A 25,814-nucleotide genomic window follows, 5' to 3' on the forward strand; every position below is an offset into this window, starting at 1 on the left:
TTCCAGTAAATTCTCAATTTATTCTCAGGGTTTACTCTTTGCTCAACGTCATACAATCTCCACATGACACAAGTATATGGATAAAAAGTATTTTAAATACAAAACCCTTAGCTCTGTGTCATAAATAAATTGGGGTAAAACCGCAAGCCTTCCACTGAGTCGTCTCGGCAAAGATGGCCCATCTTCTCTGCAAGAAGCAACCTAGGAATCAAGGGGAGAAAACCACAATCATCTGTCCATTCAGAATCACAAGCTGTAGTGAAGGGCAAGGACCGTACTTACCTTTCTTTAGCCAGGAGGACAGACATTCCCACAAGCTTGGCAAACTCTTCTGATGTCAGGGATCCTTTTTCAGAAACCTAACAGAAACACACAGCAGAAAAATATGTCACAATTTACACCACTTAGGTACCTAGAAAGAATGTCTACCGGTATACTCAGGAAATAATTTACTGAATTTTCTACTTAAATACAAAGAATATTCATTATAGAAGTAAGTCTTCTTCACTAATGTTTAATTCTCTAAAAGCTGAAGGACCCAGACCAAATAAAGTGGATGAAAACATACTATGAAACCCTCTGTAATGTAACAAAGGCACTGTACTAATTCCAAAAATAAAAACACAAAAAAAACTTCAATATTCTGAAAAGGAACATATAACAAATTCTAACTGAGTGCACATTATATGCTCCAGTGAAGGACTGCTATGTATAGGGTTAGTTTTAAAACTGTGTTTGAAATATCTATAGTCTTGGGTTTTTCATCTAGTTGAAAATAAAAAGTATAAATGTGAGTTATTCAAAATTATAAGGCTCATTGTAGCAGCTATGAAAGCAGTAATATTTCAAGTATCCTAATGAGTAACAGCAGTTTGGCCATAAAAATCCATCTAGACTACCGTTACTTTTCATATTTTCTGAAGCAACAATTTCATAAAACAGCTTGTGATGTTTTGTAAGGCTGCTTTATGTAAGTGTTGCTGAAAGGAAAAGTTCAATCATCAGTAACATTCTGATTAACAAAGTTAAACACATTCTCAAGACTAAGCTTCAAACAAAAAGAGAGCACCTCACTAATTCTAATTCTTTATTAAGATGTTTGAGTGTTAGCAAGCTTCGAAAAGTTTTCAAAGTATAATTTTGATTAACACTTATTCATTGTTAATGATAAACCATTTTTAACTGGGTCTGCAAACGTTACTCTTTAGTAAAGTGAAATTCAAAAGGAAATCCTGTTTCTCAACTTGCTAGGCATTCAGGTCCTCTCAGCGAGCCCTAATGACTGGAGGAAACCGGTTCACATACTGTCTCCAAGGCTGAGGCCACCATTTCCTCTTCCTTGTGGGACTGAAGCTCAATTACCATGACGCCACTGTCAAAAACTCGGAGCCTAAAACAACGTAGATGAGAGAATAATGCCATGAATATATAGGATCTTCAACCACTAAGAAGGCACAAATATTTTTCACTTTCTTTTATGCCCAGGTATGAGGGCAATATTAACACAAAACAACATTTAAACTTCCTATATAGGTTCTTTTACCTGAGAGGTAATTTCAGAGCTTCCAGCATCTTGCATGCGTTCACTAAATCTTCCGGTGAGAGCAACTAATGGGGAAAAAAATCCAGTTTACACTGCAAATTAATAGAGTGACGCTATGTAATTATAATGATCACTAAAACAGAAGAGGAAATTAAAAAATTATCATTTATCAAGGATTTTAGGTGGCTTAATCACTACAAGGCAGAAAGATTAACAAAGAAGCAAAGACTTCTCTATTCATTAAAGCAGTGCTAGCCAATAGAAACAGAATGTAAGTCATATATGTAATTTAAAGTTTTCTTGTAGCCATATTAAAAAAATTAAAACAGATGAAATTTGTATATATATATATACATACATATATATATATACACACACACACACACCCCCAATAGATCAAAAAATGCAACATATTATTGATATGAAAAACTATTAATGAGATAGTTAACATTTCTTTGTTCTGTACTAAGTCTTCTAAATCTGGTGTGTAATTTACACTTACAACACATATCAAGTTGGGTCAACTACATACCAAGTTGACAACTGTCACATGTAGCTAGTTACTCCCTCCCCTTCTGGACCATGCAGCCTTAAAGGATCCATTCGGTGTGGTGGGTGACGAGCACAGCTTCCAGTCACATACAATGGTTCTGGAGCCAGCCCAGCTTGGGCCCAAGTCCCTGTCAAACCACTGTCTGCAGGTACACCATAGGTCAAATTATTTTCTCTTTCTAAGCCTCAATATCCTCATCCCAGTTCCCCCCAGATGGGGAGAGTAAAAACAGTAGCTGCCTCACTGAGTTACCAGGAGGACAGATGAGGTAATACGTGCAGAGTGCCTGGTGGACAGTAAGGGCCCACCCATGGCAGTTATGATGACTATTCAAATAAAAACACCAAGCACAGGCCCAACTCGGGGCACTGGGGTGAGCACTGGTGTGTGAGTCATTTGCATGGAGGTAACTGCTGACACCACAAAACTGTGTTTGCCTACGAGGGCACCAAGAGTTCAGGGACAGAAACTTGCAGGCTAAGGATACCTGGGCGTGAAGCGGCAATGAGAGTTGCAGGACAGCCGCTGAGTCACAGCAAAGGAGCGGGGCAGCTTTCCCTCAGTATTTGCAGGCCCTCTGTGTCCCACCCAGTTAAGTCAAAACACTATCACAGAGACAGGGCATCATGTACAATCTTATTAATCACAATACAAACACAGACTGTACAAACGGAAAGGTATCAGTCAGTTTAAACCCTTATTTTAAATGTAGGAAAACTGAGTCTGAGAGGTTAAGTAAGCTATTCAAGGTCACTTGGCAAAGCCAGGATCAGAACCCACCTCATGGATCCCAGAGCAGTGTTCTCTTCCCTGCACTGTACTTCTTCTCAAAATAGTTTTGATATTCACAACCCTTCCTCACATTGTATTCACTGCAGGGGAATTTGTATAAAGAAAGTCTATATTTAATTTAAAAAAAAAAAAGAATATCTAAATATTCTATGCTTACTTCCATTCCTCGGGCTCGGTTTACTAAACAGTACACCTCCGTAAGTGACATTATTCCCCCTCGTTCCTGTTAAAATATGAAAATTTTAAAAGTATTGTTATAACCAGCACCAGTTAGCATTTCTTAGACATCATAATCACAGTGAAATCAGAAATTATAAAATTTCTTAAGAAACTTTTAAACACACCACACAGGAGAACTAAGATACCATAATGTATTTCAAATCCAGTATTTGGACTTTAAGGTCATTATCACTCTTTCACCATTTACTAAATGAAAGGAGGGGCTCTCTACCATGTTTTAAAAGTATATTTAAATGTTTTAAGTTATTCCAGCTAAGAAATTAAGATTAAATTACAGAACTAATTAAGAATATCACCATTTTGCAAAACCTAATGATTTAATAATCTAGGTAATAACTGTCAATGCTGCTAACATCACAATCAGACATTAAGTACCTCCTGATGAAAATGCACAAGACCTCTATGAAATATTGTCAAGAAAAAAAGAATCTTCTAGATATAACTACCCATTTGCAGGGAATACACAGGATAGGGAAGCATGTTAACATACAAGTCAACAAAATCCAGAGTCTGAGACACTATCAGATAAACTACTAGTTTCTGCAATAAATAAATTGTGTGTGGTGGGGAGGAAGATGGGAGAAGGGAAAAACCCATGGAATTAAAAAAAAACAAAAACCCAAGAACTTGAGAGACAAATCAATCAATTGCAATGGATCTTGATTTGAACACACCAAATGTAAGAGAAAATGAAAACACTAACTAGATATTTGATATTAAAAAATTATTTTTAACTTTTTAGTTGTAGAATGGGATTATAAATTACATTTAAAGACATCTTTATTATTATAATTACATACAGAAATATTTACAGATAAAATGATGTGATGTCTGGGATTTGCTTTACAGTAATTCTGTGTGGAGGTTGGCCTACATTAAAAGCTAGATGATGGGCACATAGGGATTCATTACGCTATCCTACTTCGTCATGTTTGAAATATTTCTTAATACAAGTGCTTTAATAAAGAAAGTTTTGATTGCCAAACTAATGTTAGAGTTGAAGATGAATCTTATGAAATTATTAATAGTACATATTTTAAGACATATGGAAATATATCTAAATATAGAGATCATATATTTCCTTTTGAAAATAAGAGATAAGAAAAACATATCACTTAGATTTACAAAGTTACAGATTTCTAAAATGAAAACTGAAAACAATTTAGAAGATTACTGACAAAGACTCCATTCACAAGTACACTGAACTAATTTAATATTACTGAAAGAAAAAATAACATGTCATTTGAATAGTAACCACATCACAGAAGGAGTTATGCTCTTGTTAAGATTTCTGATGGCATGGAAGTAATTTAAGACAATTTAAAAAGACCATTTAAGTTTTATTTTTACCTCTAAAGGTGCCTGCAGTATTCCAGCCAGCTGTTTGGCCAGCTGCATGTGGTACTGTGTGCCTGAGCCATAGGTTTCCCTGGTAACTGGGTTAGCTATTCCCATGCTCAGCAAATAGGATTTAAACCTGATGGTCTACAATGAGGAGAAAATGTACAAAAAGAGAATTCAGAATTAGTCTCTCCATCCTGACATTTGAAATCCTTCCATTATAAATTCAATTCTACTCTTTTTCTAGCAGTTCCCTGCATAAATCTAATTATTCTTCCTTCTATCTTGGTATCTCATACTCCATTTATCTCACAAGTTTGGTGTGAGAGGAGATTTAGATAACTATGCTATATTTAATGTCAATCCAATGATACAACCGAAAACTCAGAAACATGGCTGTGACCAGATTGTAGACAAATTTAATGAAACAGATGTCAAACAGGGATATGTATAAGACAGTCACTCCTTACATATTTCAATATCTGTTTTCTACATTCCAAGAAAAGTTAGTGAAATATCCTTTAATCCTACTAGAATCAAAAAAGTTTTTATGGCTAACTTTTTCTTTAGCACTTTCATATATCCTCAAATCCTAAAAGAAAGGAAACACTACATTAAGAAAGCAAACGAGTAAATCCCCCATACATCAATGCATTATCTGTGTAGTTTCTAATGCCTTAAAAAGCAACCTATTTACCTCATCTTCTGTGATGTCACCTTGCTTGTCTTTTATCTTATTAGCAATTGATTTTGATAACTCCACCATTTCCTTAGCCTGTCAACAGAACAGTGAAAGACTGAAAAGAAATAATGTCCCCGAAGTATCTGCTAACAAGGTATTTTCAAAACTGTATCATAACCGGTATGACGTTACGAGGTGTAAATGATACATACTTTGACCATTAGCTTGCTGAGGTCTTCAAAGGCCTGAAATGAGAAATGAGTTTTTGTTGGAATCTGTCTAAAGAATTAAAGTGTTTCACAACAATGAAGCACTCTTGTTTTCTTCCCTACGACAAAAATTTACAAAATTTTCTTACAGATGTCAGTTTATACAAATATTTATACAAGTAATAAATCTATTACTAAATTCTTATTCTAAGAATTAGTTTAGCTAAGAAAGCATACTTTTTCCAAAATAAACTGCAAAAAACAAGTTTCAAAGAGAAAATAGTTACTATTGATTAAACAAACAAAAAGTGATATATGTAATAGTTCAGAAAATATTATTCACTGTTCTTTGACATAAGTAAGAAAATTTGTCACTGGCTTTTCCCCAAATCATTTCCTGATGAGAGGTCAAGAATCAAAGGCATTGGAAAGCTTTCCTGGTTGAAAATGGCAACATGTAGCTGCAGAAATACTTCTTTGCACACAACAATGTTAGCTTCAATACCAGGTATAATTTAACTGAAACCGTATGTCTCAGCCTCTTCAATACTGAACAGATTACACCTGTGGCTTTGGATACAGTCACTATGACAAAAGGAACACATTCAAATACCACTAAAACATATCTAAATAAAACCCATCGACTGTTTAATTTGCTATAATGAACATCCACTTCCAAGGTCTCTTCCAATTTAATCTGACACATTTATATAAATTTGTTTCAAATTACCAAAAATACACTTCCTGTGCAGACTACCTGCTGTCTAATTGATGTGCACAGATGTCATTTTTTTAAACCGATTAAGCAATTTATCATTAATTGAAAACCTTTCGTCCACACAGACTTGTGATCAATAGGTTCTGAGGAGCTCATGCCCATCTTAATTACATGCAGGAAAGTACCCCCCACCTGCAAATGGACTTTGCTAAAGAATAGAGTGTTGTGCAGGATTCTTATGGCCGACTCACTAAGGCTAATACTGAAAACAAAGGGGAATGTGCACACACCTAACAGGAATTTCCTCAGATAAACAAAAGGCTTAAACACTGGATTCTTATCAGCAACAGCCAGCAGATGCAGGAAACCTTTTGTGGGAAACTCTGGGCACCAGCTCTGAAACAAAGTCAATTCTACCATTTAAATGGAGGGCAAATCACCCAACAACCTAGTTTTCAAAAATGAAACACACACAACACTTTATACACTTAGATTTTTAGTTTGAAAAGACAAAAAGAAGTTTAAGGAAAACTAGGAAGACAATACTTTTAAATTTTATATGGTAAATCACTTTATTGTATTTTCATTAAAAATATGCTAAAAGTAAGAGTTCACATAAATTAGTCATTATTCCTTATGGTTCATAAAAATAAATATAAATATTTTAGTGCCTTAGAAGAATTTCCTATATTTTGAGTAATTATAAAACACAAACAAAAGCTTCCTCACTTCTATTTCTATTATTCTAAAATTTGGAATTAGCCAACTATCCAAAAAATGGGTGGAGAAACTATCTACAGTAAAATTGAAGTAACATACGTACAAATGCAAAATTGATGCACATGCCCATTCTATTATTTCAATTGCCAGTTTACAGAACCTTCTCTCTCTTCCATATCCGTAAATTTCCACTCCGATTTTGAAAAAAGTGGCATCTGCCTTAAAATTAACCAGAGAATACTGTCTTAAGCTGATCTGTAGCATTATTTCTTACTGACTCTCAGTCATTACTTTGGTTATTAGCTTCAATAACTGTTAATACATTCTTGAATTTTCTGTTTCAATAATCTTGATTCTGTACCTTTGCATATTGCATTCCCTCCACATGGATCCTCTTATCCCTACTGGTCATCTACTAGCACCTGCTCAACTTCCAGGCCTTGAATTCCTTCTGCTAACAAGTCTTCCCTGACCCCAACTGAAGTAACAGGCCTTGTTCCTGTTGCTGCCACTGTTTTCTCCTAACATGGAGTTTCTCACACTGCAGAGAAAGTCTGTTTGCTTATGTGCCTGCCTACCTGGCATATCACCACATCTCAAACATGATACAGGGCTCCCACAAAGTAGAGAGCAAGGACTGTGACCTGCACAAGAGAGCACAATGCTTGTGTAGCACCCTTTGAGCATGTAACTCTGGGAAATTAGACTGAAACAGAGTAACATTCCATAAAGTCAGAAAAACAATACTGTGAACACTAAATTAGCATGGCAGCATTCAGAAAAAGGAACACTAATAATGCAAAATTAGTTCACTGTCTGATGCCATCTCCAAAAGTGTCACACAAAAAGGAAGACAACAAATGTCACTGAAAGAGGACCGTGATAGCACCTTCTGGGTGGTGGCAAAGAGAATAGCCATGATATATTAGACTACACTTGCTGCAAATCAGGAGACCTGAGTTCTCATCATCCCGGTTCCAAATCTAGTCACTAGCTCTGAGACAATCACTTCTCTGGATAGTAAGAACCCCTCTAATGCTAAAGTGCTAGAATTGTATGGGAATAAAGGATTCTGGGAAGATGGTGGCTATGGCAGCACAGTTTCTAAATCTCTCCAATTCCCAACATAAAAACAGACAGGGCAACTAGATCTCAAAACCAAAACCCACAGACAGCTTACACTACAAAACTAAGTGACAAGATTCACAAAAACCACAAGATACAAGCAGGTGTGGACAAACCCCAAGAGCCACAAGATCTGCATAATATTAGCATCCAAGCAGGAGAAAGAAAATGGAGGCACCAGGGCAACTTACAGGTCTGGAATAAGACAACCCCCAAAAGCCCAATAGGTGGTTACTGGAAAAGTGAGATGGGCCAACTTGAGGACAGTAACTCAAACTGGGAGGGTTTGCCCACTTCAATACTGGGTGGGTACAAAGTGTCCTCAGGAAGGGCTGAAGTAGTCTATGAACTCATGAAAATGACCCTTTAGCCTTCTCTTCCAGGACAGAATCCCCACTGGGGAGAAACTACTGAGAGAGGAATAAAAAACGGAGCAAGGTAGAGATAACAGAGGGGAAGAGAAAAAAGGTTCTGATAAAAATGGGATGGAAACAGGGGTAGGAAATCACAGAAAGCAAGTCACCACCTTTTTAACCAGCAGAAGAGAGCTCTGTGCAGTAAGAAAAGCTACCTTGAACTACATCTTCCTCTAAAAGTTCAGGAAAACTAATTTCATATGAAAATTAGCAACAGCAAGTATTAAGGTCAAATCCCACTCAAAATTATTATAAGAAAAAAATGAGGGGCGACCGGATGGTTCAGCTGGTTAAAGTGCAAGCTCTCAACAACAGGGTTACCAGTTCGATTCCTACATGGGCCAGTGAACTGCGCCCTCTACAACTAGATTGAAGACAACGAGCTGCCACTGAACTTCTGGAGGGGCAGCCGGATGGCTCAGTTGGTTAGAGCGCGGGCTCTCAACAAGGTTGCTGGTTCAATTCCCGCATGGGATGGTGGGCTGTGACCCCTACAACTAAAGATTGAAAATGGCGACTGGACTTGGAGCTGAGCTGTGCTCTCCACAACTATATTGAAGGATAAAGACTTGTAGTTGATAGGCCCTTGAAAAACACAGTTCCCCAACATTCTCCAAGAAAAATTTTTTTTAAAAATCAGTAGAATAACATCACACACAATGAAGCATGCCAGAAAGACATGTTCATAGATCAGATAAAAATATAACCTTTTACTTCAAAATGAGCTAAAATATGTTTTAAAAATGATACATGCTGAGAAAGGACAACATGAATCAGAAATGAAGTGACAAGATTCAGGAAAAGATTTTTTAAAAATCATTTCTGAAATAAAGACTACACTAGACAGAACACAAGAATGAATAAACACAATAGTTAATATCTTAAGAGAAACAAGTGAAAAGAGGAAAATTTTCTCAATAAAAAAGAAAGAGATAAAAAGGATTTGAAAGAAAGTCACTAATAGTGAAGACAGGCAGTAAAGCTACAACATACAGCTCACAGACATCTCAGAATAAAAAAATCAAAACAATTATTGAAAATTATAATATAGAAAAACTTCCCCGACATTAAAGGAAAAACCTTCTGAAACCAAACACTGAAAGCATATTAACAACCCAGAATGACTAACACATTCTAGTAAACACACAGACACATTCCAGTTAAATTATTGGACTTTATTTAAATAAATAAATACATACATAAATAAATAAATCCTTTGGGGACCTAGGCAAAACAGCAAGTGGCTTTTAAGGGAAGAAAAAAATTAGATTCTCATCACTCTTCGGCAGCAACACTTCATGCCAGACAAAAAATTGAAAGTAACATATTGAAGGTACTCGAGGAAAAGGAAATGTGAGCCAAGGATTTTAAAACCACCACAACTGACTTTCACATATAAGGAATACAAGTATGCCAGAACTCAAGGGATACTGTTCCCATGAATACTTTCTGAAAAATCTACTAGAGGATGAACTTCAGACAACCAAAATGAATAAAGGGAGATCAGCAAAAGGACTGGTGGTATTACACGTATAGTTACTTATAAAACTGAGACTAAATGAGAGCTAGAGGGGAAACAGTATATGCAGTGGCTGACTGGACAGTGTAGATGCAGCACGCCTATTTTTAAAATGCGGGAGGAATAGGGAGAACACATACAAAAAAATTCTTTTTAACAGGTTTAGTAATTATTTGTTAGCATACTCCTGAATTTGAATAGGAAGTTATCACTATGACCTTATTGAGGCACTTTTTTCCAAAACAAAAAAAAATTGTAGCTCTTTCCACTGAAAAGGCCTAGAAATAAAGATCAATCCGACAGAGATGAATATTCCTGAGAGGTAGACTGTGGTTTTGAAATACTATTTCCCACTAAAAGAAACCCGTTTCTCAGGTATGGTTGATTCTAGATCTGGGGTGGGAAATGTACAAGATGGGGCAGGAAATGTACAAAACGGTCCTCGAACTTTTTTCACACCAGACTGTAAGGAAGCTTATTCAAATCTACCAGGTCACATCAATAGCTAACCTGAAGAGGTTCCCACTGGCCAAAGATGGGACAATTTGAGCGTTAAATAGAATAATAATTGCAAATGATTGAAACTTATCAAAAATGTTCAAATTTATAAATTCATAATAATATGTAAAAAAAAAAAACCTAATTAGTCACCTTTGGAGGATAAGCAACCAATTTATTATCATGATGATAAAGGAAAAGGCACTTTTCCTACCTTCCCTATCACTGAGTAGCCAAACAGTAGATGAAGGCAAACATCTCTTTAAAAAGTATTCCAATAAGTGAAAAATAAATCATAAAATATCATCATTTGCAACCAAAAATGAATCAACAGACCTACGCACTGAACATTAACAGCTACTAACGTCATAAAAAGAGACATGTACCTCCTGATGAAAGCACACAGACTTCTAGTCTTACTAAAGGGATCAAACAGGAGTCTGATCAAGCCTCTGGATCTAGCTACCAATTTGCAGGAAACTCGTAGGGCTGAGGAACAGGTACAACTTTACCATTAACATGCGATCAACAAAACCTATATCATGGGCACTTAATAGGACAAATACCCTGGTTCCTCAACAATGATCTGTATTTTCAATTCGTAGGCCCAGAATAGGTACTATTATATGATTAATTTGATGTGTCCATTTGACTAGATCATGGAATACCCAGGTATTTGATCCAACATTATTCTATGTGTGTCTGTGAGGGTGTTGCCACATGAGATTAGCATTTGAATGGTACACTGTGTAAAGCAGACTGCCCTCCTCAGCGTGGGTAGACATTATCCAGTCCACTGAGGGTGTGAAGGAACAAAAAGTTGGAGGAAGCGAGAACTTAACTCCTCTGCCTGACTGCTGAGCAAAGACATCAGTCTTCTGCCCTTGGACTGGGACTTACCACCATCAGCACTTTGGATTCAGAGTAGAATTTATATCACCAGCTTTCCTGGGTCACCAGCTTGGGACTTCTCAGGCTGTGGGACTTCTCAGTCCTCACAATCACATGAGCCAATTCCTTATAATAAACCCACTGTGTATATATATAATATACAATGTATATATAAAATAAACCCACTGTGTATAAATAATACACTGTGTATATATAAAAAGATATGGATAGAAAAGATCTATAACTCTATGTACAGAGACATAGATATCAATATATCTATATGTCAATACCTATATATCTCCTATTGGTTCTGTTTCTTTGAAGAACCTTGACTACAACAGGTATTCAATAACTATTTGTATTTAACTTTATTTGATTAATATACATCTTTGAAACTCTATGAACAGCACTCTTCAATGAAATTTTATTTACAAATTATTATAAAAACTAAACAATTACTTCATAGAATCATTTCATAAAAATCCATGGCCATTATCATATAAATGTGGGAAAACCAATGATATGTTTAGATGTATTAACTAGTTGCAGAATAAAATGCATAACAGGTTTTCTTAACTAGAGTTCTTTACCCTTCGCTTGAATTTCCTCATATATGATGAAGTTTCAAAAACACTGAAATGTACATGCTTAGGGTTGTTCTCCTAGCTGATGGGTTAGTTTGAGCCATTCTTATTGTATCTGTGTCTGGTCCCTGAGAGGTCATCAGTGTAAAATTGTGTGGTGTCTGACCAGGGATAAGGGCCACAGAATAGCATTTTTCCCTTATCTAAGTTAACCAAATGTCCAAAGTAATTATATAGAAGACCTTGAATTCATTAGGAGTATACTCCAATAAATTCCATCTACATTTTTAAATTTATATACAACAATCCAAGATATTTTCTAAAATCACAGAAAACAAATTAGCTTTATTTTTTTATTCCTTTTTGGAAAAATGTTTTAAAACACATTTTGGCTAAACCATGCCAACCTGAAGTAGGGCTGTTAAATGGAATAAGATACTACGTAGCTGCACACAAACTAAATATGTTCCAATATACAGAATGGAATCAGTCACAGCTGTATCCAAAAGAATAACCACAAATGGCTGAAAAAGACAGCTGACCGGAACTTGTGTAAGAGTTACCTCAGAAATGTTTTTGTCAGTTTCTTTTCTTTTTTCTTCCAGTTTCCTTTCGATGCCTACAATTCCTACAGCCCTTATTCTTCCTGGCTGAAAAACAAAAGTAGAAAATAAAACATACAAAATAGGAAGGACACAATCTTTTGTAACCCACCACATTGTGTTTTCAATGGCGGGAAAGGACCCACAAAAAAAACAAAGAAAAACAGCACACAATTACATCTAGTTTCCTTTCAAAACATTTGTCAGTTTCTTGCCATACATAACAATCTTCAAATCATCATAAAGAAGCATTCAACATACAATAAATGGCATATTTGACTCTTCATTTTACCTATAAATTAAATTTCCTATCCATTTTTGTTCTTTGGCAACCTGTTATGTATCTGATATTTAATAGGGTCTCAAATGTGCAAAAAATTATAGTTAAAAGTTTTAGTACTTGACAGTTATTATACAAACTACTTTTACACATTTAAGTATCTGTCCATAGTTGGTAGTTAATTTAAAACTGGCCTGGAAAATGTTACTCAGTGGTATTGTCTGTTCTCTCAGATGTCACACTGATTATGAAGAACAGAATGAAGCAAGTGGAATCTAACTTCTACCATCCCCAAAATTACTCTGTAGTCATTTATTTTTACTAAGTGGCTCCTGTCTATAGAGCACTAAATGAGGTTCTGTGAGAATAAATTTTTAATAAAATATCATTATTTTACTTCTGGAAAGTTCTATAATCACAGAAATATTTTTTCTTAATGAAGATAAGTACAGAGCTGAAAACACTGGATTAAGAAACAGTGTTAAAAATACCTGGGGTCCTCTATTTGTTTGAAATGACTGGGAAACTGGCATGTTCTCCCATCTTCTCTGTGTCATTTCCTCTGATAAACGCCTGTAAAACTGTTATACACACAGATACACTTTAAATGAGTCAGTCAAGTTGTGGCATCCTCCTACAAATCATTACTTAACATTTCTTTAGTTGAAGGGTCTGTTCAGTCATTTGCAACAAGCCTAGAATTCTCAGAGACATCAAAGAAAATCAAAGGAAGTTCTTTTCTTGGATCAACTTCAGAAAGAACAAAGAAAAAAAAAAAGAAGGAACTGACCTTCTATATAAAGTGAGCTATTCTCAACAAAGAGATGAGTGACAATGAAATAAATATACTTACTTTAAACAATCCTGCCTATGTGGATTGTTTTCAATCTATAGTGAAGCAGACACAGTGCCAAGAAAAATATACAACCATTATCCATGAAGGAAGCAGAGAATAATTTGTCTTAAAATGTGTAGAGAGCCTTAATTTAAGAAATTAGAGCCAAAACATGCCTCTGTTCACAAAAAATCAATTGTATTTTTCACCTACAGTGAGAGTGACTTCAGTTAGTGACTAATATTTGCTTAGTGCCTACTGTGTGAAGAGCACCGGGTGAGGTGCTGTAGAAAAAAAGAACATAGATCATTTATGACATCAGTGGGGCAATCAACACACAGACTTATAAATGTTTAAAGAATACATATACAGCAACTTATTCATCAGAACATTTAAACTATTATATTATAGAAAAAGTATGTAAGTGATTATATTTGTATGGAGTTAATAAAGGTAAAGATACACTGCTGATCTAAGGCTGGTGAGCTTTCAGATACTGAGGTAGTTTAACATGTCACTGCATTACACTCTGTCCCTTTAACCAGACTACATATACCACTGAAAACTTTCCTAGTGGCATATTTCTAGCGTCCACTCTTTCCTTATGACCACACCCTCCTGCTTCCTGTTCCTATTGAAACCTACACTTCATATTCTCCACTGATAAGGGTTAAGATATCAAAAATTTTATTGTAAAAATATGGTGATACCTGGTATGCTGCCTTTATCATATTAACAATATGGAAACAATATTGTCTTCCATCATATTAACAAACAACAAAAATTCCTAGTCCAATTTTATTCATATAGAATAAAGCACACCTTTCTAGTCAATTTTATTCTTACAGAAACTTACCTCAATCTGGCCATGTTCTTTGAAGGAGAGTTTGATGTAGGAATTCTTACAGCTCTGGAATGGACCGAGCTCTTTGTTAGGAGGAGCTGGGTGAAGATGAACCACTATTTTGGCACTAAAGAAAAAGCAAATGTAACATATAAAATTGCCTTTTAAAATCATCAATTCTATTTTCATAGCTTTTAATATATTTCAGGTCATATTTAAAATTCAGGTAGAAACAAAGAACATCCTGAAAGGAATCCTTTGAAAGTCTGTGTTAATTCAGTATTGATGAACCTTTTGAAAATATCTCTACCAAAAACTTACAAGCTATGAACAAAAAAATTCAAGTTACTAGGTCTATGGATGAAATCAAAATGTGGTTTTAGGAAATAAGTTCAAAATAAATTTGTAAAATTTAGGGTGGTTTATAATTTTCATTTATGATGAGGGTTTTCCATTTACAGAGTCATCCCCAGAGGTTACCAGGAGCCTATAATTTCTGCCAAAGCATACTACCTTACCCATTTGAAAACAAAATGTGAAAACTTATCTGTGTAAAACTGGCCAGCTGACATTTTATTAAAACTCCATCCAAAACTAACATGCTACGGTGTCATTTTTGGAAAATGCCACTCAATCAACAGCATGATTTAGAAAGATATCCAATAGCAAAAACAATTCTCAAAATGCTGCTGCTCTAGGAACACAAATTACCATAATCTTTATGACTACCATTATCTTCTATGCTACCAAAAATACCACTATATTTGTTCAGTTTTATGTCTCTTTTCCTCTTTATTCCCCCCAACCTGCTCAATTAACAATCTTCTATAAAGATCAGCAAAACCAAAAATCTTAGCCAAAATATCTTGGATATCTAGCTTAAAGCTTTCTTTATGATCACATTACAGATTCACCTACTACTCAATTTTACTTTATTTAGGCCCATATGGTTGCCTAAATATCATCATCAAATTGAAACACCATGTGTGGGGCCTATTCAATGTAACAAACGTTTTGTTTAGTGAACTGGGGACAGATTTGTAAGGACTTTTCATCTATTCCTTTGTGGTAAACATCTTTAGGTGAGGTGAGCAAATAAACTGTGCAAGAATCACACGACTCTTTGAAATGAACTGCCAAGTAGAGCAAAGAAACTATGACAATTAGGATGGGTGCAAGCATTAAAAAATCTTTAAAAGTGAAAAACCTGAGCCCTGCTATCAGATTTTGTCTAAGGAAACCCAATGAAAAGCTAAGAGATTACGACACAAAATGAAGTTTAAAAATCCCAAAGTCAGCATAAAAGATCCATGCCAATTTTTTCACATATTCACTTCTTGGATCATTCAATATTGTACTTCATCAAGTTTAAAACCTATCAGATCAAAGAAGTATCTTGGAGGAGACCTGTTGGCTCAGTTGGTTAGAGCGCAGTGCTCATAACACCCAGGTTGCAGTTCGATTCCCACATGGGCCAGTGAGCTGCGCCCTCCACAACTAGATTGAAAACAACCACTTGACTTGGAGCTGAGCTGTGCCCTCCACAACTAGATTTGAAAAACACAACGACTTGACTTGGAGCTGATGAGTCCTGGAAAAACACACTGTTCCCCAATGTTTAAGGGTGAAAATGTATATACATCTTTGAATCAATGAGATATGGTAATTGTTGGGGGTGGCGGGGAGAGCTGGGAAATAAAAGAGAATACCTGAGAAAAGTTAACCTGGCATATAACTGAATTCCGTCTCACTGGAGATGTTTAAAAATAAGACACTATTGTGACGGTAACTATTTTAAATATTTTTTTTTATAGTGTAGATCTCCTTGGAAGACACAGCAGAGGAAAATTCAAATGACCGAGAACATACTTAAAGTTTTTCTCTGCATGTCACCCCAATAAACTTTAATTTTAAAAAAAAGTATTTTTTTAAATTATTGTTATGAATCATTAGATTCATTTCCACGTATGGTCATGGCACAGCAATAAATCAACTAAATTAATGATAACAGCTTGAATGAAAATGTTTTAGTGAATAAAGACTGTAATATACAGACCTTACCTTTTCCCAATTCCAGCTGACTGTTCTTCAATGAACACAATTTGGGAAAGAGGAATGGCCATGCAGCATTCCTGGGAGGAAATCAATAGAAAACGTGATTCATAAGACTAGTCAGAAATCCTTGTTTTATAGCATTTAATAGAGTGCCAAATACCTTTAAGGCACTTAATAAAAGATAATAATGCGTTTTACTGCATGGAAGAACATAAGAGGTTTAAAAGCAGCTATAACTACCTTCGTTTTTACAGTAGGTACATCTTTTAAAAAGTAGTATTTATATGAAACTTTTACGTATAATATACTCTTATATGGAAAGCAAAAAAAATAGAACAGGTAAATCGAAACAACTTTAAGGAGTGTGTTACTGATTTTTCTTCTTTATAATTTTTTATACTTCACTCACCTGCCCACAAGTAATTTTTAACAGAAAATACTAATGTAGCTTCCTCTTATTAATACATTTCATTTTTTAAATTATTATAAATGGCTGGCATTTAATAGATGGCTTAAGGATTTCTAAATTAACCTCTTTATATGATAATCAAAAAAATTCTACTAAGATTAATTTATAAACATATGGTTTAAAGACAGCGATCCCTCCAAAAACAATTTCTTTCCTCAGTGTATTTCTTTTTAAAAAAATTGGACAACATTAACAGTTCTAAGGCAATGCATTATCAATAAGGGCAATATCACCACTAAGGACGCAAACATTGGTTCCTGAGGAGCAAAAAAAAAAGTCTTAGATTTTACAATGGCTAGTGGCCTTTCAAAGAGACTCAGTATAGTATATTATTTATCTGTGGAACTAAAATTTAAAGGGGGGGGGCAACAATCATTAAAATAATGTAGAAGAGATTGTTTATTTTACCGAAATTTATATACACACACTTTCAAGTTAGCTCTTTGGAATAAAGACAGCTCTATAAACATAACTCGTTTCCTCTTCCGAGAAATGAAGAAACGGACTTTTCTCCTCCTGCTCAGTGGCTTAGGGGCTGTTCTTAGCAGGTAAAAGCATGCGCTTCCAAGCAGGCCTAGCCACCTGATTCTCAACAATAATCAGCGGAATGGGTTCTTTTGAGGACGTATGAGGTTTTTTTTAAGGACCGCTGACAACTGATGGGAGAATTATTCCTGTTACACATGAACATTCAGGTATGGGGCAGGATCTGACTGGTGTTTAAAAAACAGGAGTCACCATGATTCTCTATTCAGAAACTATAGACTTTTCTGGAACTGAATGAGGGAAAACACTCCAACCCCTCTATCTGTATTCCATTCAGAGAGATCATATGGGACATACTCTGCTAACATTCTGAAAATAAAAATTTGAGGCATCTATTTATAGCTTGGCCAGAAAGGAAAAAGAAAGAAAAACTTCAGTGATTTAAGACTTAGGACAGGTATAAAAAACTGTATCTTACATGATTTTTCTGATCTCTCCAAATTAGTCGATGTGTACTAAGAAGGAGGGTCCCAGCATCAAATTTTATCTAGAAAGAGAAGATCACAAGTATTAATAACATATCACTCAATGTAGTCCAGTTTTTCTTCCTCACAAATTACACAATAGTAAGCTAATCATAAATAAACATTTTAGAATTAGGCTTATCACAAATTAAAGAGAAGCAACGCTACACACTTCATAAGTTTTATATAAAGCCTTGCTAAAATTAGGGGAAACTGCAAACAATCTAGATGTGTAACAATAAGGTAGTGGTTAAATCAAGTATCATACATTCATACTATGGAACCCATATCGAGGGTAAAAAGGATAATGAGTTACAGCTACACCAACTATCATGGAATTCTAAGACATAGAGTGGGGAAAAAAGCAACTTACAGTATATTACACATGACAGATAGATAGATAGATAGATAGATAGATAGATAGATAGATAGATAGATATAGAATCTCCATATCCCCCAAACTACACGTGAGATATATATACGTATACACACACACGTAGTAGTAATAGAAAGAGTTCTAAATGGAATACTTGGTAATCTATTAACAATAATTATCTCAGAAAAAGCGTGAGGGAATAGGAAGAAGAGAAGCAAAGAACCCTTTTTAAAAACTTCACTATTGGTTGAATTTTTTTACCATGAGACTGAATTCGTGTATAACACTCATATAATTTTTAAAAATAATTTTTATATAGTAAGAAAATTCATAAATAGACACAAACACATACAAGAATAAGTGTGAATGGAGATTCAACCAATGGCACTGGGACAAATGGGTTGCCCAGTAGGAAAAAACAATAAACATAAAGTTGGATTTATACCTAACACATGGCACCAAAATAAATTCTAGATGGATCAAATATCTGAGTTTAAAAAAAGAAAAAATTGTAAAAGCACTAGAAAAAAATGAGAGAATTTAAAAAATAATTTCAGAGAGAAGGTCTTTCTAAAAAAAAGTTAAACTAATTAGCATTAGAGAAAAGGATTAATAAATTCAACTCCACATACATGCTTGCACACAAATTCTTTGTGGCAAAAACCACCAAGAGCAAAGATAGCAGACTGGGAAAAATAACTGTAACTCATATCACAAAGGGCTGATTTCCTTTATATGTAAAATACTCTTACAAATCAATAAGAAAATATCCTACAATCCACTAGGGAAATAGGCAGACTATTAGAAAGTTCACAGAAAAGGAACCACAAGTGACTCAAACACATTAACAGATGCCCAACCTCACTGATACCATAATAAGAAAAAGGCAAATTAAGGGACCATCAAGATACCCCTTTCATCCATGAGATTGGCAGAAGTCCAAAAGTTTGATAACATTATGCAAGCGAAGTGTTGGGGAAATAAGATTTGTACACATTGCTAGAGAGCCAACTTCTATGGAGGGTTGTGTATTAATACCTATCAAAATACAAATACACATATCCTTTGATCCAATAATTGCACTTCTAAGGATTTAACCCACAGATGAATTCACACGTGTGCACAATGATATACTACTGTGTAATTCACTGCTGTTTGTTAAAATCAAGAAATAGGAAACAATTCAAATGTCCACCAAAAGGGAAATGTACATCCACACAATGAAGGGACTACTCAGTCATTAAAAAGAATGAGGAGACCCTTTATGTACTTATTGTATTTGATAAAATCTAAGGTGCCATTGATTTTAAGATACATCCTGATTCCAGAGTTGTTAAACTGTGGGGGGGAAATGTGCATTTAAAATTGATGAAATATGATAAATTCTCCACATTAAGTGAAAAAAACAAGAATAAGAACTTTGTATGCAAAGTACATTACAAATTTATATTTTACAAAGGAAAAAATGTATTTTATGCAAATATCTACGTATACACAGTTCTCTAGAATGATGCACTGGTAGCCTCCAATGGGGAACTGGGTGACGAAGAAATGAGAGGAGGAGACTTTTAACTTTATACTTTTTGTGGGTTTTGAATTTTTATCATGGGATTGTATCACCTACTGAAAATATAAATGTAAAACTGTTTTTTAAAAAACTGTAATACAAAAAAATAAAAATAAAAAAGCCAGCTGGGTATTTAGGATCAAACCTTTAGTCCTCATTTGGTACTATGCATTGAAAATAATATAAATAAGCAAATTTTAGAGTTGGAACCCAAGAGATTAATAAATCAAACCACTTCATTTCTGTTAAAAGCAAGACATATTGGAAGCGTCTATTAACTCTAATTACTAGAAAGTAGAAATTGCCCTCAGGTAGGACTTGCTTATATCCTTTTGAGGAATAATTTGTTTATTTCAAAAGTTACAAGGTTGGTCCAATTTATAAGGCTGTCTTACAACACAAACTCAAAGCATTTTAGTGAGTGTCCAGTTTATTACAAATAATAATCCTTTTGAGTTTAAAATAATGTGGTTAAAATGTTTGTCAAGTAAATAACCAATTAAAACTTTATTATATATAATAAAGTTATATATAACTTTTTTTTACTTATATATAAGTAAAAATAACCATGAATTTAATGATGTATGTAGTTGATACAATATATTACGATACTCATATTAATATAGAAAAAAGTAGGAGTCAAAATAGTATACATAGTATGATTACACACTCACACAGCACATACACAAGCGTGCAACCACACACACATAGAGGAGGCCAAAAGTAATGGTTTATTGCTAGTAGGATTACTGATTATTTCAAGTTTCTTCTTTTGGCTTACCCATGTTTAACAACTTTATTACCTGTCTAACAAAAAAAGATAAAGAAATTTGCTACAGCCATATGTAACTTCAGTTAACTCTGAAATGTATATAAATTATTTTTGTTAAACATATACAGAAACACTTTTGTCAAAAAAGTCCTTTAATAAAAAACCAGCACGTTTGACATGAATTTTTAAAAAAACATAGTTTCTAAGAGTAAGGTATCTCAATATTAGTAAGTATTAAGTAATATGGTTAATAAACTTTAATGGTAAGAGACCTACTGAACCATCTAGGTTAAATACACTCTGTGAGGGATTATTCAACACCTCAGAGAAAAGACTTTACAAATTCCATGTTTTCCTCTGAATCAGAAGTAAAACATACATACTCCTGGCACTTAATTCAGTTTGGCTTCAAATGTTTCGGTAATCTCATGCATGTAAAACCAAATAATTGAGTTTAAGATATTTTAAAAATCTTTTTTGCCAACAGGATTTCCCTTTTCCAACAGCAAATATTTCATCAGTTTGCGAGTACATGATGCTACAATAGAGCATAATAATAGTTCTGATTAAGAAACTGCAATTTATCTTACTGAAATCCACACATAAGGATGTGAATTTAAAGCTGAAGCCAGAGTATGTTCTGTTGCAATGTCAATTAACAACGCAAACGTAAAATGTTGCTGCTCTAAATCAAGAAATTGTGTAACAGTTCCCTTCAGGGATTCCAAGGGATTATGAGCTAAACCTGAGACAAGTTTAGGCTGGTTTGCTTCTACCACTCAGAGCTAGAATAATTTTAACTACTTAAAAGTTGATCTAATTTAGGCATTCAATGAACAACCTCTTACCCTGTTTTCTTTTTCATTTAGTATTTTTTCTGTTATAAAAGTAATATATTCAGAGGGTAAGAGGGGAGGGGGATGGTAGAAGAGGATAAAGGAGGTGAAATATATGGTGATAGAACTGACTCTGGGTAGTGAACACACAATGTGATATATAGATGATGTGAAATCTATGTAATTTTACTAACCATTGTCACCCCAATAAATTTAATTTTAAAAAAGTAACATATTGTTGAAAATCTGGAAAATATTTTTTAAAAGTCTAAAAAAGAAAATGAAATCTCTCAATCATACCAGTGTGTATACACACACATATACACATATGTGAGTATACATGTGTGTATATATATAGTGTGTGTGTATAATCTTTAAATAAAATGACGTCATGATATTTCTAGTACTCTAACTTACTTTTTTCATTCAGCAGCCTATCATTAGCAATTCCTCATGCTGATTAGGGCGTGTCATATTTAATGAACCAAACCCTATGGTGGACATTCAGAATACTTCCAATTTTTCCTTATACATAATATATAACAGATATAACAATGCTGAGATGAGCATCCTCATTCATTATATTTTTATATTTTTATGCATCTCTGATTATTTCCCAAATCAAAAGTGAAACCAGCTAGATGAAAGAAAAGAAATATTTCCCAAATCTTCTACCATATGCTACCAACTTGCCACTTTATATGCTACTAACCTTCTCACATTATTTTTTAAATTAGCCAAGGCTATAGACGCTTCAGTGAATTAAAACAAATGGCCTGTCTACACTGCTTATGAAAACAACACATTATCCGGTCATAATGGGCCCATGAAAACCATGCCTGTATAAACAAGCAAGCTGGCGTTTATTCCCAAGAGGCATTTGGCCAGGGGGAAGAGCATAGTCCACTCCAGCTCCACCAATTATTAATTGTGTGACCTTGGACAGGTCAGTTTTCTCAACTATCAGCTGAGGGTTTCGGTGTCCTCATTTTGGGGAGAATTACCTATATTAAACACTACACAAAGAGTCTGGCATTGGTGACTGCTGTATTTTTGAAGTGTGGCATCACAGTGAACAAAGCACAGGCTTTGGGAGTCTCATCAACAGAGATTTAACTCCTGTCTCTCCAGATAACTGTGATCTTAGGCAAGTCACTTTCTGAGAGTTATTTTCTCATTCATAAAATACTCACCGCATGCCCATGGAGAGGAGTAAATGAGATTATACATAGTTACTGGCACACAATAGGTGCTCTTAATTATTCAGGTTTTTAAAAACGTATTTCATACCAAAAATGAGCCAGGAGATACACCGATGCATAAGGCACACTTCCTGCCCTCTAGGTGTCCAATTGGCCTATTAGGCTGCCATGTGCACGCCTGCTGGGGAATGAGTTGGGATGCAAAGCCATGAAGGCTAAGCAATCTGGACTGCAGTGTCTAGATCAAGGGAGTCAGTGAGAGATTTCCAAAGGGAACTTGATCAGATCTGGAGCCTGAGGTGCAGCTTCCTAGAGTCTTCAGACCATGTTAATTAAGGTCTGGAAGCCTTCCAGCATATGGAGAAAGCCACGACACAGGACTTTCCTCCACGAATCAGTCTGACCCTCAATCACACCAGGAACAGCAGCAGCTCAGCAAGTGACTGAGCAGATCCAGCCCAGGGTCCACAGTGGTGAAAAGGCCCATCTTAGAGCTGTTTCAATTCCAAGACACCTACACCCCTCCTTCACCACTCCAAGTGTTTAGAACAGTTAAGAATTTTTGACTAGATCAAAGGGTCTCAACTAAGTTTTCCTTAATCTTCTGATACCTATATCTACTTGTCTACTAAAACAAGAAGCAAAAAATTTAAAGGAAAAAAACAGAATTTGCGGGTTTAATCATTTTTCATATACAGATACTAATGGTTTTAATTTTTTCTGTTATAAATATATAACATTATAGTTTGTGTCAGCCAAGGTGTTCCTAATTTGCATACTGAAACTGCATAGAACAAGAGTGCGGTGCTCTGATTTTCAGAAGGGAGTGGCTTTGGAGGAGTCTCTGAAGACCAACCTACCATTGTCAGGCATTCAGTTCTGAGAGTGGGGGCATCATCACACCCGCCGAAGGGGGGGAGGTTGATCATGCTTCCCATTTAAAACAGTTCCAAAGGTGTAATTTGGGTTTAAAAAACAAAAACATTAAGCTGTCACTCCAATCAAAAGATGCAAACCCAATTTGACATCAAGTTAAAGTGCTGAGGCAGTAAAATGGTATTAAGTCCAAGCAAATTATTTAAGAAAAAGACCTTGGTTCAATAATGGAGACAACACAGTACACGGAAAATGCGCGGACGGGAGGGAGAGCACCGGGGTCAGCGGTGCCTCTAGATCCCGTGGCACCCGCCCCCATTCTCCAGGCGGAAGGAAGCCTCGAGCTTCAGTGAGCACCGACCAGGAAAAGCTACGTGTGGGGCAAGGAACGTATGCAAACACACAGAAAGAAGTTTCATTAGAACAAGGAAGGAGAAATGGCAAGTAAAACTGCTGGAAACTATAAATGGGTTTTTAATTTTTTTCGATTTCCAGCTTATGCATTTCATCCAGAACAGGATGATAGTTTAATAGTTTGATGGAAGTCTCCACAGAATGCTTACAGTTAATATGTGTCCTCTCAATTTGCAAACACATCTCCTAAAGTGTATGCTAGGATTACAAGGCACGGCCTATTACATCCCTTTATAAAATAAATGCTCAGAACTCCTTTCTAAAATAATTTTTTTTTAAAGCCTTTAGCAAAGACGTCCCAACGAGACACTGATACTTCTTTTCAGAAATCCTCTCAAAGCAATCTGTCTGCCGCTCTGGCCAAGACCACAATCCCTGCGGCTCCCGCGAGGACCCCAGCCCGAAGCCCCCGGGTGAGGGAACACGACAGTCTCCTAACAAAGGCGGGGCTGGCCTGCGCCGGCCTCCGCCAAGATCAGCGTCTGGGGGGTTCTGAGACCACCCCGAGGGGTGGGCCGTCGTTATCGCCGCCCTGAACGCGTGCAGCCGTGGCCCCCACAGCTGCACCATCCTGAGGAGGATTTGGGGGGCGGAGGGGAGCTGCCACCGTCCGCGCCCGCCGGGAACCAGTCCAAAGTTGGAGCCGGTGCGCAGCGCTGGGCGGGCGCCCACGGCGAGGGGGAGGCCCGGAAGGCCGGCCCGACTGCGCGCCGAGGGCCGGGAGAGCAAGGAGGGGCCGGGCTGCGCGCCACCGCCCTACCTTCTCCTCGCCGTCGTAGATGCGCACCCCGCGCTGCTGGATCACTAGGGTCTCGTTGATCTCCAGGAGGCCGCTGGTCCACACGAAGCGGTCCATGGTCGCCGCCAAGCCCACCCCAGCCGCTCGCCAGCGCTGGTGCTCTTTGGTGGCGACAGAGCGCCGAGCGGCCTGCGGCGCCCCCTGGCGGCGGGCGGGGAGGGAGCGGCGAACAAGAGGGCGGAGGGCTCCTGAGGGAGCGCGCAGGGCCCCCAGGAGCCCAGGGACGTGAAGACGTGCTTGAAGCGCCCCCTGGCTGTGGGTCCGCCAATGGCCCCAGACAGGATGTCTACCCCAACTTTGGTCCAACTGGGGCACAAACCCAGGGCTTACAAGGGACTTTGATGGAGCCCACACCACAGCTTGGACTTCTTTATTGTGCATTATTCCTGTTTGTCAGTGCCCAGCATGTTGCCATGTTCATTAAAGGCTGTAAATAATGTATTTTCCAAATGAATATTTATGGCCTGAATTGTTTTTACACAGCTGCAGTTGAAACAGAGGGTCCTGATTTAATGTGGGATTTTGATTTAATATGTAGCCCCAGCACTCTTCAGTTTCTTCACCACAGTTCTATAAGCTTAGTAGCCATTAACCCCCTGAAGCAGCTGGAAAAAAATGGCCATGCCTTGACTAAGGGTCACAAAGTATGGGTTTCAGTTAAGCTAAAGATATCATCATGGCCTAAGTTGTGTTTCAGCTCTTGAGCCCTAATACGGAAAGACCCCGGGGCCACATCCTCATGAAGCCAGACTGAAAGACACCGAAGTTGACCTCAACACCTGAAATGATTTACTGCTCTTACCTCACTCTTGACCAATCAGCAAGACCGATGACCCCAAAACCCTTACTCATGATGACTTGTGATTTTGCTCTGTAAAACCCCTTGTCTGTAAACCATACAGGAGTCCGGGCTTTTAAGCATTAGCTTTCGGTTCTCCTGGGTGGCGCCATTCATAATGAAATAGCCAATTTTTCTCCACGGCACTTCTCAGTGTTTAGTGTTTGGCTCTGCTAGCGACAGTGATGGAACTCTCTCTGTCCAGTAA

The 25,814-nt window shown here is 36.5% G+C and overlaps 1 protein-coding gene across 1 annotated transcript; it reads right to left on the reverse strand.

The window, feature by feature from the left end:
• VPS36 (vacuolar protein sorting 36 homolog) lies at positions 1-24,920 on the reverse strand. The gene is made up of 14 exons (XM_019752172.2): positions 24,730-24,920; positions 17,881-17,949; positions 16,454-16,524; positions 14,405-14,519; positions 13,205-13,294; positions 12,395-12,481; positions 5,364-5,396; positions 5,167-5,244; positions 4,479-4,613; positions 3,046-3,111; positions 1,544-1,608; positions 1,306-1,390; positions 283-359; positions 1-201 (listed from the first exon to the last, which is right to left on the reverse strand). Exons 1-14 carry the CDS (start codon positions 24,823-24,825, stop codon positions 108-110), a joined length of 1,161 nt encoding a protein of 386 aa, XP_019607731.1. The 5' UTR covers positions 24,826-24,920; the 3' UTR covers positions 1-107.
• Positions 24,921-25,814: the final 894 nt, after the last annotated feature.

Source organism: Rhinolophus sinicus, linkage group LG04 (genome assembly GCF_036562045.2).
Source record: "Rhinolophus sinicus isolate RSC01 linkage group LG04, ASM3656204v1, whole genome shotgun sequence".
Lineage (NCBI taxonomy): Eukaryota > Metazoa > Chordata > Mammalia > Chiroptera > Rhinolophidae > Rhinolophus > Rhinolophus sinicus.

Coding starts and splice junctions, on each gene's coding strand:
- VPS36 (XM_019752172.2), bottom strand. CDS start 24,825: ATGGACCGCTTCGTGTGGACCAGCGGCCTCCTGGAGATCAACGAGACC. Junction 17,950..24,729: donor TCTACGACGGCGAGGAGAAG/GTAGGGCGGTGG, acceptor TTCTCTTTCTAG/ATAAAATTTGATGCTGGGAC. Junction 3,112..4,478: donor TACTGCAGGCACCTTTAGAG/GTAAAAATAAAA, acceptor ATATTTTAACAG/GAACGAGGGGGAATAATGTC.